The sequence below is a fragment of the Pangasianodon hypophthalmus genome, chromosome 2 (assembly GCF_027358585.1).
Source record: "Pangasianodon hypophthalmus isolate fPanHyp1 chromosome 2, fPanHyp1.pri, whole genome shotgun sequence".
In the NCBI taxonomy this organism is placed as follows: domain Eukaryota; kingdom Metazoa; phylum Chordata; class Actinopteri; order Siluriformes; family Pangasiidae; genus Pangasianodon; species Pangasianodon hypophthalmus.
In genome coordinates this window covers 6671573-6687582 of record NC_069711.1, presented here as the reverse complement: position 1 = coordinate 6687582, position 16010 = coordinate 6671573, and the positions used below count along the sequence as shown (strand labels likewise).

The window sequence follows — 16010 nt, the reverse complement described above, 5'->3', positions numbered from 1 at the left end:
TTTAAAAAAAGAACGACTCATACAGAGAAGCACCTTCAATGATAGATTGATACACCTGTGTTGCACCAAGAAACAAACACCAAGGTCACGTTTTTCAAAGCACAGTAATAAGACTACACCACGTCGTCAGTACAAGTACTATGGTATTGCACTTCTTTCACTATCTATACCAAGGGTGCCCAAAATTTTTGGGCAAACAACCCCAAATGGACATTATGAATATTCTGCTACTCCAAGACATCTATTTTATTCTAGATTTATATATAATTTAGGACTATTGTAACATTTTAACACTTTATTATGTTAATATTAATTATTAATGTTAATTATGTAACATATGTATGTGTGACTAAAAACCAAAGGAATATTTCTCGCACTTTTGACTTACCACTCTAATGGAAAGTGTTATAGGAATTGTTGCCTATTGTTATAGGAAAATAATCCACGTCAGGGTGGTGTGATATGGCCTGACGCGAAGCAGAAGGGTCTGGTTTATACTTGACACATGACTTTGTATGTGCATGCAGAGGCAGCGGCAATGCGAGCAGCATTGTTCACACACACGCCTGCTTAATTTACGTACATCTGGAGGATTACAAGCAACATTGACTAGATGTCACATCAGAGCTCATACATCCCTGTCTGTCAGGTTTCCGTTGAACTGTAAAATGTTCTTCTGATTGTCATGAGTTGTGTCTCAAATCAAAAACTCTGGCTTTGCATTCAAAAGTATTTACTCTAGAAAATCCAGAAGACCTGTACACAAAACAGACATTTCGGTAAGTTTGAAGGCTATATGAGAGGTTTTTTAAAATTCAAATAGGACATACTGTATACAATTTGAGACACAACACTAGTTTGTTTAGAGAGGTAGATGGATGGGGAAATTTGTCAATTTTTATTGCTAAATTAGGCTAGTGTAGTGTGCCAGGATAGTGAAAAACTCTAAAATAGCATACATAAATATAAATGTGACTTGTTTGAATGTGACTTCCAGTAAAGTCAAAAGATTAGCACACAGAATCTGTCTTCAATACTTCAAAATATATTAAGTAAAAATAAATGAATGAAACCAAAGAGGAGACTGAGATTTCTCATGCGGCTCCATTTGTAAATCAAGTGACGCCACATAGGGTTCGTGACTTCTAGTTTGGGAACTCCTGATCTATACGTTCTGCCAATAACTAGCTTCACATTTATTTGCTGAAGTCACCCTTGCATGCTCACATTCTCTGCACATTTATAATTATTATGCCTTATATTTTCTAACTATTCCTAGTAATCTATTCTGTAATCTGTACTAAAATTACTCTTAGTATTATTTTCCCACTAAGCGTTAGTCTTCTGATTTCAATGTCTTGTATTGTAGACTCTCTTCAAGGTAATGAAACACTGCAGTTTCCTTTGGGAAATGTCCATCCTTTTTGTGCTCTTTATTAAATGCCTAGCATTGTCACGTGCTGTGGGCAAAATCCACCATCTTCTGCAAGGAGAAAAAAAAAAACAGCTTTTTTGTCAACAAATAAAAACTTGTTGAGCATGAATAGAGTGAAACTGAAGGCTATTTAGTTAGTAATGTGATCACTAATATCATAAATTGGTTATTGGTTATCAATTAATAACACTAATAAACGATCTACTTCATTTTCATAATGTATAGATGTATATTTTATGATCTATTAGTCGCTATTTCTGTAGCTGCTTATTGACTTGGATGGAAACAAGACAACTGACACAAATAGATTTCTGGCTGCTAACATGAACAAATTGTTGGACAGGTTCTAATCAGAGATGACATTAGTGGTTTAGATGTACACTATGTGGACAAAAGTTTGTGGACACCTAACTAGAATGCTCATATGTGCTTTGTGAAGATATCATTCCGTATTTAGTCCCATCTTTGCTGTTATAATAACCTCCACTTTTCTGGGAAGGCTTACCATTAGATTTTGGAGCGTGGCTGTGGGGTTTTGTGCTCATACAGCCATAAAAGCACTAGTGAAGCCAGGCACCGATGATGGGTAAGGGGGCCTGGCATGCAATCAGGGCTCAAATTCATCCCAAAATTGTTCAGTGAGGTTGAGGTCAGGGCTCTGTGCAGGCCACTCTAGTTCTTCCACTCCAGCCTTGGCAAACCACGTCTTCATGAAGCTCGCTTTGAGCACAGGTGCATTGTTATGCTGGGACATTTTTGGGCTTGACCCCTTAGTTCCAGTGAAGGGAAAACTTAATGCTACAGCATATAAACACATCTAGACAATTGTGTGCTTCCAACTTTGTGGCAACAGTTTGGGGAAGGCCTACATAGAGCTGTGACGGTCAGGTGTCCACATACTTTTGGCCACATAGTGTATGTCAGAGAGATTGTATGCAGGGCACCATGCAAAAACTGATTATGTGAACTGGATAAGCCTCTGTGAATGGGTCTCTCTTTTTCATCCTGCACCTACTACTGAGCTCCAAGCAGTGATAATTGGCATTTGCAAATATGCTTGAAACTTGAAAATAACCAAAATATGATAAAAGAGACAAAAATCTGTTGCAGTAACAGATAACTGTAAAACACCATACAATGGTCATAAAAATTCTATTTATGTTCTTCTAGGCCGGATGATCCATCTGATGAATGTCTCTTTCTGCCAGCAGATAAGTAGAATATATATATTTAATGGTAAAGGAAGCACTAAATCACTTAATACCACTCAATCATTTAGTCAGCTAGCCACATAAAGCAATGATTTTCGATGAACCACCTTCATTTAGTTCATTTAATGACACTATTTACAGATCTAACTGTGATTAAGATAATCACTAGGAGTGGTGTCTAACACCTGAATATCCTCTAATGTGTGTGCACATGTCTGCTGAGACTTTCAACAAATCATGAAGTGACATTGGCCTAGTATTTGCTGTAACTACCTTCGCAACACATCTCTTTTTTTCCTGGAGCCTACTCGCTGCCTTCTGGGTTAGCGGCAGTTCCTAATGACAGGGAACCCTGGTGGTTCGTCTGCATGCTGCTTATGCTGCTGCCTATCTAGATGATATCATTATCTATAGTAATGATTGGCAGTGTCACAATCAGGATTTGACGGCTGTCCTGAGATTGCTGAGACAGACGGGACTAATGGCAAACACAAAGAAGTCTGCGATTGGATGGGTGTAAGTACGGTATCTGGTACGCTACCACTTTTACATTCTTCTGACTTCTCTCTCGCTTCTGTTTTGTCAGACATAGGTTTGGGGTCCATGTTATCCCAGGTGTTGGAGGGGGAGGAGCATCCTGTGATGTACATCAGCTGTAACTCTGAGTGCGAGAGACTAAGTACAGCATGATTGAGAGGGAGTGTCTGGCCATCAAATGGGAGGTCCTCACCCTCTGTTACTATCTATTGGGTACAAGCCTTCACCTCCACTCCAGTGGCTCCACTGTATGAAAGATGCCAACATGCTGATCACTCATTGGTATCTGGTACTTCAGCTGTTTCAAGGTGGTCTACAGGCTGGGAGTGCAGATGGTTGTGGCAGATTTCCTCTCCTCGTGGGGAGGGGAGTAATTGGTGGCAAGCCGGACAGCTCCTCTGTCGGGCAGGGGGGGTATGTGGAAGTGGGGGCGTGGTCGAGTGCTGGTTAGTGAATGGAGGGCAGAGCTGGAGAAGGTGAGTGGTAAAGATAAATAGTGGAGTGACGAGCACCTTGGGACAGAGACCGAAGTCTGAATGGCCAATAAAACAGTCTTTTTGTGTGTTGTTCCAAGCCTGCCTCCTGTGTCCTCATTCTCGTCCCGACCCAGAGCAAGAGTCACATCATCTCTCTCTGATAGGGAACTGCTCCTAGGTCTAAACCTTTTTGTATGAAATGCTTCATGTCTCCAGAAGGTCAGGGACTGACAAGAATGTGTTTCTATTGCTCAAGCCTGGAATTCAGCAAGAGGCTTATGAATCATTTCTGAACTTCCCTTAGCTCCAACAAGCGCAAAGGAACCACTGCTGTGGCTGCAGTCAACAATCCCAGGAGCAGAAACGTGATGTAGTGGCCTGCTTACATCCTGCTGATGAGCGATGTGACGTCTGCCACACACCATGGCATAAGGGTGGCTCACATCCTCACTAATCTATCCCTATACACACACACACACACATACATATATATATATATAGGGAGTTGTCTGTTAGGGAGCTCTTCTGTGTATTCACATTGAGACTGAGCTTTGAGATGTATGTGAGAAGATTATAAGTGTCCTGAATGGCCTGCTCTCTGGTGGAGGCACACACATTTAGGCCACCTAAATACAGAAGGATCCTGACACCTCTGTCTATCAGAAATAATGCAGTCTGCACGCATGTCAAAAACACATGTAGGGCTAGAGATAGCCCAAAGGGCATAACTTTAACCTGATATGCCCTCCTCAGGAAGGTGAACCTCAAGAAGCAGCTGTGTTCTGGGGTGATGGGAATATGGAAGTATGCATTATGCCGATCCACTGATGTGATCCAGTCTCATGGATGCATGGTATGACTTTCAGGAATTAATTCAGTCTTCTCGATTTAAAATAGGATGAATTCAATGTCCTTTTCTGAACAAGAAAATATGTTGAGTACAACCTCTTGTTATGAATGGCAGGGTCTTCTTTTTCAATCATATCTTTGATCAAGAAGGAATAAATTTTGGTCTTAATTTGGTGAAGCATATGAACAAATAAATACATAAATAAATAATATAGATATAATAATATAAATATAATCTTTATATAAACATAACCTTATATAAAGTACTGTACACAATATGAACATATTTTTGTGATGGTTTGAAGAAGTATATTTATTACTGCATTTATTAAGTTATTTAATGCATTATTTTATTTATTTTATATTTTGGCCAGTCTGTCTTATAAGAAAGCACAGTTAAAATTAATAAATACATGATAAAAGTTTACATACATATATGATAAAAGTTTACATACATACATGATAACAGGATACACAGAGTACTACAAATGGATGCAGAGATAAAATGACTTTCTTTATGAATTTTAAAGCCTTTTTAATGTTATAGATTTTATAGTCCAGTACAGTGTGCATTCTCTAAAATGTATCTTAATTTGGGTATGCATAGATTAAATTATGTGCAATAAAGCAGCATGCAGTAAACAAGTATGTTTTTGTCTTGAAACATTAATATTGCATAGAAGATAATCCAATGCATCTTAGCACATTTTAGAAATTTGTAGTGCAGTTACATTTTAGTCTTACTTCAGTGTCTCTTGTAAAATGCCTTGTGTAACAGTAACACCATAACTAGGAGTTTATATGTAAGTGACTGTTATGGGACAGATAAAAGCTAATGCATCTATAAAAAAAAACATATCTACATACATACATAAATACATATTTGTTTGTTTTTTTGTTTATTCATGGGTGTGCATATATATGACCAAAGGAAACCAGTTAAACCACACCATTTCACTAGGATATCTATTGGCTGCCAGTAGTTTGCCATAATAATCACCCCTCCCAACATCCTCCATCCTGTAGACTTGCCAGTGTCAGAAAACTTTAAATTTATTTGAATACAACTGCTCTAAACTGTTTTAGCTAGTGTGCTTTTGCCAACTAGTGGCTAGTGTTTCTCTTTACAATTTGCATTGAAATTTATAATATAAAATAATTTATATATTTACTAAGAGTAAGGAGATCAAGGCCTTTAATGTGTATTCTGTTTCTACCCATCTGTGTCTTTGCTTTTGCTGCTATGTAGCCGGCTAACGTTAGCACACTAACAGTGTTTGATTCACGTTTCTCTATACTTTATACATTGCAAACTCTGTTATATTGGGTGGGTCAGTGAATGGATAAACATATGAGGCTTTCATTCTTATAACACTTCTTTAAAACTCAAGGGGACAATGATAGAGTCTTATAGAGTCATGTACATTTGGGGAACATTCAACACCACATTCTAAATAACAGACAGACATGGTGGAAAATCTGTTGTAAAGTGGCAGTCATGCAAAGTATAATGCTAATTGTTTAGAGAATTTTTTTCATAGTACATAAATTTAGTTTACTTGTGAGTATGTTAAATTGTCAACTCATGGATTTACACACAACAAACTCCAGTGACAATGCCAGTAAAATGTCACAATATACACTCTGGGGTAAAAAAAATAGGCCATGGTTATTTTCATCACGTAAGGGTCAGGGCCAAGGCCAGTATGTCAGTATGTCAGTGAGGCCAGCTTCTGGGAATAACTCTTAAACATAGTCCAGAAGTGTACTTAAGTCTGCAAAAAAAATTCTTTGTTAAAGCTGGGAGTAAAAATATAAGATTTCTTATGTGACTATTATGAGGAGTAGGAGATAATCCAAAGAGTAAATCTTAAGCATCTTAAGCATCCCCGACTTTCAGAATTCCTCTAACTTCTAATGTAGCTGCAACTGCTGAAATAATAATAATAATAATAATAATAATAATAATAATAATAAAGAAATCAGTTAACAAGCTAAAATTTAGGATTTTGAGTAGTTTTTGAGTTTGTATGTCAGAGGTAGTATTCCTCTTATACCTCAGCGATTTGCCAATAGCAATTTGCCAAATTTTAAAATTTATTAATGAATGACACATTTTGTCATACTGCCACACTTCCAGTGATGCCAGTGGATGTTATTTGGTTAGCATGCGAGTAACCGCTGAATAATAACACCTTTGGGATTAACTAGAACATTGACTGCACACCTGGCCTTCTCACTCAACATCGGTGCCTGATCTCACTCTTATATATATATATTATTCAGTTCTTACAGACGAATGAGCACGTCTGGACCTCAGGGGATTCAGGAGAATTCAGGGGAAAGCCTTCCCAGAAGACTCCGCTCATCTGGAAAGGCCTTCCCCTGAATTATGGGGCATGGATGTACAGATTTGTGCTCATTCGACTATATGATGGGGGGGTCCAACTCTGGAATGGGATGTTCAGCAAGCACATTTGACTGTGATAATCAGGCATCAACATACTTTTGGCCATATTGTTTAATTACTATTGTTGTATACAGAGTAATGGGGCCCCTCTTCACAAGCATTAACCTTGTTTTTTCCCTCAGTTTCTGCTTTGCACTGTGCCTAACACCTTACAATATTTGTAATAAACAAGTCTTCCATAATTCCATACATAAGGATATATTCTGTTTACAGTAAGGTTTGATTGCTAAGCAACATAACAAGCAAAAAAATATAGTATTCTATGAACAGAACAATGGCTTAAGTGTACTGATTTATTGGTTTAAAACATGTGCATTATTACACAATTCAGTTATGGTAACAGGTGTGTGAATTTCAAGGATTATATAATGGTTCAGACAATCAGATTTTAAAACTGAAACTACCCATTTTTATAAACAGGCTAGTATTATGTGTGGAGTGGCACTCTCTTCTAACTGAAAAATGTAGTCAGCAATATAGCAACAATTCTTTTTGCTTCCCTCCCTTTTGCATTATTCTGCTCTACTTCTATAAATTTGTTTCATTTTTAGGCACCTAGAAAATCACAGTAAAGACCCTTGATGGATCCCTGATAGCACTTGATTGCTTTGCCCATACTGGTCTGCGTTCATGCAGTTGTGTCACCAAGTAACAACATGGAATGGTCCATTACAACAGTGACTGTGAGGTAGGGCTGCAGTACAGTCAGGTCCATAAATATTCACACATTGACAAAGTTATTGTTATTTTAGCTGTCTAAAATAATGTTAAGAGTATTTACATCCAAATCGTGTAGGAATTACAGTACTTTATATATGCATGTGGTCCCTGTCTTTTTAAGAGACCAAAAGTACCAAAGATTTACATCTTGTGGTAAACTGTCTGCTTACTCTGGGAAGATTTCTCTTGACTGTTGACTTTGACACAGATAAATCTACTGCCTGGAGTGTGTTCATGATCTTGTCAACTGTTGGGAACGGACGTGTCTTCAGCAGAGAAAGAATTCTTCTGTCATACATCATGTTTGTTTCATATAAGTTTTCCATGGTCTTCCAGGGCTTTTGGTGTTCCTGAGCTCACCAGTGCATTCTTTCTTTTAAAGAAGGTAATACATAGGTTTTTTTGACCACATCTACTGATTTTTCAACCTAATGATGGCTTGCTTGAATGGCAGTGACAGCACTTTGGACTTCATATTGAGAGTTAACAGCAGCAGATTCCAAATGCAAATGTCACATTTGAAATCAAATCTAGACATTTTATCTGCTTACATGTAAGTGAAATCATGAGGGAAGAACACACACCTGGCCAACTGAGCAGCCAACTGTCCAATTACTTTTGGTCCCTTAAAAATGTGTAGACCACATATAAAAAATGTTGTAATTCCTACACGATTTGGATGTACATACCCTCATAATTAAAGGTGAAAATCTGCACTTTGAGCTCACATTGTTTTTATGGTTTAATGCCAAAATCATGTGACAAAATGTGTTATGGTCTGATTAGACCAAGGTAGAACTTTTTGCGCATAATTCTAAAAGATACAGTGGAATACAAGATTACTGGAAATAAACAACTGAAACTGATAAATGAAAATTAAAACAATAATTAAATCAAAGACAAGGAATTGTTCAAAATATTAAATAGTCATTATTCAAGATTCTAGGTGATTAGATTCTCACTGTTTTAATTTAAGCAAATTTGTGATATTGTTACATTTGTAACTCCTTTGTACAAATTGTCAGATATTTCTTGAGATTTATCCCTTCCACTGAAGAACGTGTTCAGACAAGACTCTCATGGTTTTGCTTTAACATAAATCATCAGGTTTTAAACAGAGTTGATGCCAGCTTGAGTACAAACTGTCATTAAAGCAAAAGGGATACAACCATTGTATGCTTTTATGGTCAAAATGGAGACATAAAATGGTGCTCTTTTGTTGATGTGCTTTTTTTGCGTTAAATATATCTTTTGGAATAATGGAATTGCTATAACTTTTGGAATTGTTCTCATCAGACCATAACACATTTTTGCCACATGGTTTACGGTGATTTAGTTGAGCTTGGATGTTTTTTGTGAGAAAGGGCTTCTGTCTAGCCATCCTACCCCATAGTCCAGACATGTGACGAATACAAGAGATTGTTGTCACATGTAGAGAGTAATCATTACTTGTCAGATATCCCTGCAGCTCCTTTAATGTTGCCATAGGTCTATCGGGAGCCTTCCTGGTAAGTTTTTGTCTTGTCCTTTTATAAATTTTGGAGGGATCACCTGTTCTTGGTGATGTCACTGTCCATTTTCTCCACTTTGTTGATGATGGCCTTCAGTGTTCCATGGTACATCTAATGTTTTGGAAATTCTTTTATACCCCTCTCCTGGTTGATATCTTTTGACAAGTGAAATACCATACCGGCTTTGTCAGCTTTTTGCAGACCAAGGCTCTAGCAGTCAGATGAAGCCAAGAAGATGTCAAGAAAATCCTACAGAAACAGCTGGTCTTTATTTGGGGTTAATCAGAATAATTTAATTGATGACAGCTGTATGATAATTACTTTTGCACATGAGATTGAATGTAATTGGTTCTGAACACAGTCACATCCCCAGTTATAAAATAGTGTGCACATTTATGCAGCCAGGTTATTGTTGTCTTGTTTTTCAGTTATTTTTTATACATTATAAATTCACATTGAGGGTGGAAAAAGTTCTGACATGATTTACTTGGTTTCATTTTTTACATCACAATATATATATATATATATATATATATATATATATTGTAGTAATGTGTGTGTATATATATATATATATACACACACACACATTACTCTGCACACAAGCACCTGTAAATACAGGGAATACCAAGCATATATTGATTAATAACGCATTACACTCTCACAAATTACCTCATTTTCAAATCTGTTACTATTTCAATTCTGTTACTGGAAGTGTCAACTTTTTTTTTTCATTTTACAATTTAATGTAAAGAAAAATATATACCTTAAATTGATTAAAATATGATTCATATCTCTTGAATACTGATGTGCTATTTCTCTTTTATAATAATTTAAATAATCATTTGTTATATATTTATATATAAGTGTGTATGGACATGCTTGTGTCAAAGTCAAAATGTTTGATTCTGGTCTGACTTGTTTTTATGTATGCATGTTTCCTAACTTTTCTGCAGCAGATTAAAAATTAAAAATGTAAGGAAAATGCTGTATGTTTGCCATGCACTGGATTTGTGAAACTCAGTATGTTTTCTGAGAGAAATTATAGAAATATAATTTAAAAAAAAATTGTTTTTGTGACATTCAAATTGTACCTGCAATTATTGATTGACCCCTCATATATATACATACACATTTACATAGGAGAATTATATATGTTCATATATGATTAAGGGTGTGAATGCATAATTATATACTGTCCTGTCTTTTGGACTATTGGAGATAATGGACAAGCAAGTCTCAGAGATGATAAAGTTCTTTTTCTCTTGAAAATGGCTCATTCATCTCATACTGTGTAGAAGATGCTGAAAGCAGGTTATGTACATAACAGTAATTTACTACCCCTCCTTCATTCTCTCCATCTATTTCCTCTTCCTTTTCTTCATCCTCCAAACACTGGCTATCACCTTCGGATCCTTCTTCGTTCTCTCGTTCCTTTCTCTTCTTGTTGTTGTTATTTCTCACTGAAGCCTCCAGAGCCTTCTGTTTGCGGTAGAAATGCGAGAACTTGTTGAAGATGATGGTAATGGGTAAGGCCACTACTAATGTGCCACCCAGGATACATCCAGAAGCTGCTAACTTTCCAGCCACTGTGACAGGCACAACATCCCCATAGCCAACAGTAGTCATGCTTACTGTACCCCACCACCAACAAGCAGGAATGGTGTCCAATCCGACATCCTCCTCATATTCTGCAGTGTAAGCCACACCAGAGAAGACAGATACACCTACAGCCAGGTACAGTAGAAGAATGCCCACCTCTCTGTAACTGTGCTAAAAGGATAGCCATGAAGCAGGAAGGAATGTGAGCTGTATGGCATTTATTAAATAAGGAACATCACATTAAATAGAACTTCACTAGCTAAGAGCTTGAAAGACAAAAAATTCACAAATCCTCCCAGCATGATAGTGTTTTTTAAATTCCTGTTATTTAAATTCCAGTATTTACTTGAAGTTTCTCTGTATGCATTAGCAATGCAAATACATGCTCATGTTTTACAGTGGCAAACAGTACCATGTGTAATAAACAATATATCTTTTCTCTTCTTAACTACAGTAGCACGTGTTGTGTATCAAAATGGGAGTTTATTTTGAGATTTTGAGTTAATTGCCCAGTTTTCTATAATTTACCTGCAAATGGTGAACAATTCTAGGCACAGAATTGATATTGACATGGTAGTGTCATTGAGGCAATGCATCTGTTGTACAAATATATTTATACTAAGTTTTGCATTCAAACTGACAATATACAAAAGTTGCTCTGGTATGACATCAAGCACAGCAACATTGTTCAGATTTTTTCATTGCTTTGTTGTGAGTAGTCTCCTAACCATAAATATCCAACCAAGATAAGTGCTTTGGTGAGATACACTATATGGCCAAAATTTTGCAGACATCTGACCATAACATTCGTACAAAACGTGCTTGTTGAACATCCCATTCCAGATTTAGTCCCAATTTGCTGTTATCCTCCACTCCTCTGGGAAGGCTTTCCACTACATTTTGGAGCATGGCTGTGGGGATTTGCTCACAAGAGCATTAGTGAGGTCAGGTACTGATGTTTCACAACCTGGCCTGGGGGGCAATCGCCGTTCCAGTTCATCCCAAAGGTGTTCAGTGGGGTTGAGGTCAGGGCTCTGTGCAGGCCACTCGAGTTCTACCACTCCGACCTTGGCAAAACATGTCTTCATGTGATAATGACAATGTGCACAGGGGCATTGTCATGCTGGAACAGGTTTGTGCCCCTTAGTTCCAGTGAAGGGAAATTGTAATGTTACAGCCTACAAAGACATTCTATACAATTGTGTGCTTCCAAATTTGTGGCACCAGTTGGGGGAAGAACCACATATGGGTGTAACGGTCAGGTGTCTGCAAACCTTTGGCTATATAGTGTACTTATCCCTGTGAATGTTAGAGGATAAATAAAAAAATTTTGCATGGAAATGGAGGCGTTACTGTTTATAATTGTACACCTACAATGTAACTCCACTAGATAGGTTTGTCTAATAAAGTGGCCAGCAAATGTACAGGATACAAGTCTATACAGGTAGGTTTACCTTATAAAATGGCCTATGACTAGCTACAAAGCAGGTGTACCTAATAAAGTGGCCATTGAGTGTATATGACTTTGGATATATAATAATAGTAGTTGGATATTAATGTCAAGACTTTTTCAACATGGTGTCATTTTATTCTGTGTTTAGAAAGCTGACTATAATTCACTAGCAGAATTACCTTACCCGTAATGTAGCACCTAATGACCTCAGGCCTGTCGAGTGTCTGGCCAACTTCAGCACCCTGAAGATCCTCATGAGCCTAAGAACCTGAACTATTTTCCCAATGTTTTCCAGCTCCAATTCACTACCAGCAAGCAGGTCAAAAATGAGGGTGATGTAGATAGGCACCACTGAAACAATGTCAATCACGTTTAGAGGATGACGGAAAAACTTCCGACGGTTTGGTGCAAGGAGCATGCGCGTTACTACTTCAAAAGTGAACCAGCATATGCAAAAAATCTCCAAAGCTTGCATGGTTGGATCCTCAATTAGCTGACCACTATCATCATAAACCTGGTACTCTGGGATACTGTTGATGCACATGATAGCAATTGACATTAGCACAACAATGATGGAAATCAAGCTGAAGAGCTTGCTTGGAATGGAATATCCTGGATTTTCCAAGGTCAACCACAGGCACTTACGTATATTACCAAAACGCATGTCCTGGAAATGTTGGATGTCCTTGTTAAGGTCAGATATCTCATCCACAGAAGTGTCCACACTGCTTACATCACTTTCCTCATCCCAGGACTTGTGATGACTCTCTAACCTGCGATCATGGTAGAGATAACTACAGCAACTATCCAAGAAGAACTCATTTATGCCCCAGTATTCAATCTCCTGGCAGAAGGAGAAGATGCACAGCTCCTCCATGATGTGCAGTTTTCCGGTTTGATAGAAATGGAACACATAAGGAAAGAGATTAGGGTTTCGGTCAAAGTAAAATTCCTTCTCTTGAATGTCATAGTCATCGCAAACCTGTAAAATGGCTTCCACAGTGTCACAGGACAGAAGACGACACAACCGTGTGTCTGGAAACCTCCGCAGAGTGCTAGAAGAGAAACTGTGCTTCAGACCACCCACGTTGATGTTAACCAGGTGGTCTTCTAGGTTCTGATCACAGCCAGGAAGGTTCTTGGTCACCATATTGTATTTGTCTGTAAAGGCATAAACAACAACTTGTTTGGAGACCAGACTTATTACTGATATAATCTAATGTTTTCAAGTGTATTCCTTGATTTCAATTCAAGTATCTATCAGTACATGAAATGAGCTTGGTAAATGTATTGTGGAGTTTACATGGTAAAAAATTTAGAGACAAAAGTAAAACATTTGGTAAAAGTGTATACTAAGGACCATTTATAGTTATAAAAAGTTATAGGGCTTAATCACATATTCACATGGTTACTTGTCTCATACTCTTTGTAAGTGCACACTAAACACAAGCTTAATATCATAATCCCTCACATCAGCTACAGAGAAATGAAGCTCTCTAGGATTCTGGGACAGTGGGAAAGGGTTCTCTTGAGAGATGAATCATGCCAAACTGTTTGGCAATCTAATGTACAAGTCTGCATTTGGCTTATGCCTAGAAAAGACCTGACTCAAAGATTAATGACAACTTGAAGGTGCAGTAGGAGAGGAATAATGGTGCATTAAGCTATATGGACCTATAATTTTCCTGTTTTTGTGTGTGTGTGTGTGTGTGTGTGTGTGTGTGTGTGTCTGGTGCCCAGTGGCCTGGCTCCAGATCCAACGTGACCTTGAACAGGATAAGTGCTTTTGAATATGAATGAATTAATGAAAATTAAGGAATGATTTTGCTCACTTGAGTGAGAGAGGTATTCATTCATGTTCTCCATTCAAATTATGGTGTATTTTCACTAATGGTCCTTTCAAACTACCGTTCCCAAAACACACTGACAGCTGATTTGTTGGTGAGCAGGAAACATGTAAACACTGAAAGTAAAGACAGCACAGTGACATCAGAGTTCTCTTTATTTAAAGTAAATATAAATGATTGTATCCTTTTTCCACTGTATTATTTTCAAAATGCATTCTGCTGCCTATTTTACTAAGTACAATCCCACCTGAAAATACTGGAACAGCAAGGTCAATTCTTTTGTTTTTGCTATACACTGGAGACATTTGGGTTTGAGATCAAAAAATTAATATGAGAAAGTAGAACAGAATTTCAGCTTTCATTTCCTGATATTTACATAGGAAGTATAGGAGCAGATAGTCTTAAATTAAAGTAAATAACACTTAATTTTTGGTTTCATATCCCTTGCTTGCAATAACTGCATCAAGCATGAAACCCACTTACATTACCAAACTGTTGCATTCTTTTTTGTGACGCTTTTTCAGGCACAGCTTTCTTGTGTTGGCAGTGTGTTTTGAGTCATTGTCTTGCTGCATGATGAAGTTTCTCCCAGTTATATTGGATGCATTTGTTTAAGTTGGAAGACAGAATGTTTCTGTTGACTTCTGAATCCATTCTGCTACTACCATCATGAATTACATCATCAATAAAGATTAATGAGCCAGTTCCAGATGCAGCCATGCAAGCCACGGATCATGAACAGATCCTTTCTTTCTCCACACTTTGGCCTTTCCATCACCTTGGTAGAGGATAATCTTGGTTCCAGAACTTTTGTGGCTCTGTACTTCCTTGCGCACGTATCTGGCCTTCTGATTCTTACTGCTGATGAGTAGTTTACATTTTGTGGTATGGCCTCTATATTTCTGCTCTTGAAGTCTTTTTTGAAAGGTTATAACTTCACCCTTGCCTAGTGGAGGTTGTTGGTGATGTCAATGACTATTGTTTTGGGTTTTTTTTTTCACAGCTCTCCTTGGCCGACCTGTTCAGTGTCTGGTTGTTAGTACACCAGTGGATTCTTTCTTTTTCAGGACGATCTAAATTGTTGTACAATGCTTGTGCAATGGCTCTGATTGATTTTACATCTTTTCTCAGCTTCCAAATGGCTTGATTTTCTCCCATAGACAGCTCTCTGGTCTTTGTGTTGGTTTATCCTTTTTAACAAAAAAATGCAGTCACAGGTGAAACCCAGGGCTCAAACAAAGAGGAAACATTCAGAGCTATTAATTGTTTAAACAATCAATCTAACCTGGCCCACTTGGGCAACAAGAACCACCTGTCAGTTGCATGTTCCAATATTTTTGATCACTTGGAAAATGGGTGGGTTCAAAGTCAGGTTTTTTAACACATCTTGATGAAAATAACAGGAAATGAAAGCTGAAATTCAAATCAACTGTCTCATATTCATCTTTTGATCTCAAACCCAAAATGTCATCAGTGTATAGCAAACCCAAGAAAATTGGCTGAACAGTTAAGGCTCTGGGTTACTGATCAGAAGGTTGGGAGTTCAAGCCTGAATACTGCTAAGCTGCTGCTGTTGGGCACATGAGCAAGGCCCTTAACCACATCTACTCCAGGGGTGCTGTATCATGGCTGACACTGTCCTCTGACCCCACCTTCCTACTAAGCTGGGATATGTGAAAAACATTGCATTTCATTGGCTATGTACTCATACACTGCAGAGTGACAGTAAAAGTTAAATCTATCTATCTAACACATTCAGAAGAGACTGTATAAGTTGCACCAAAAATGCTCAGATTAAACTCAGTTTAGAAGTAAAAAGGTAACTCTTCAGTTCCATCATTATCACTGTTGTCGTCCCTGAAAATCAAGCATTTAAACTTGCCTTTGAAAAACTCTTTT

General features: G+C 37.7%; 1 protein-coding gene across 1 annotated transcript in view; it reads right to left on the bottom strand.

The window, feature by feature from the left end:
- Positions 1-4893: 4893 nt before the first annotated feature.
- Positions 4894-16010, bottom strand: part of si:dkey-43k4.5 (potassium voltage-gated channel subfamily S member 2) — a 14629-nt gene continuing 3512 nt past the window's right edge. Inside the window, exons 2-3 of the mRNA XM_026914265.3 lie at positions 12449-13425; positions 4894-10982 (exon numbers count right to left, since the gene is read on the bottom strand). Coding sequence (XP_026770066.2) covers positions 10449-10982; positions 12449-13414 — 1500 coding nt within the window. The 5' untranslated portion in view covers positions 13415-13425 and the 3' untranslated portion in view covers positions 4894-10448. The remainder of the gene's footprint in view (positions 10983-12448; positions 13426-16010) is intronic.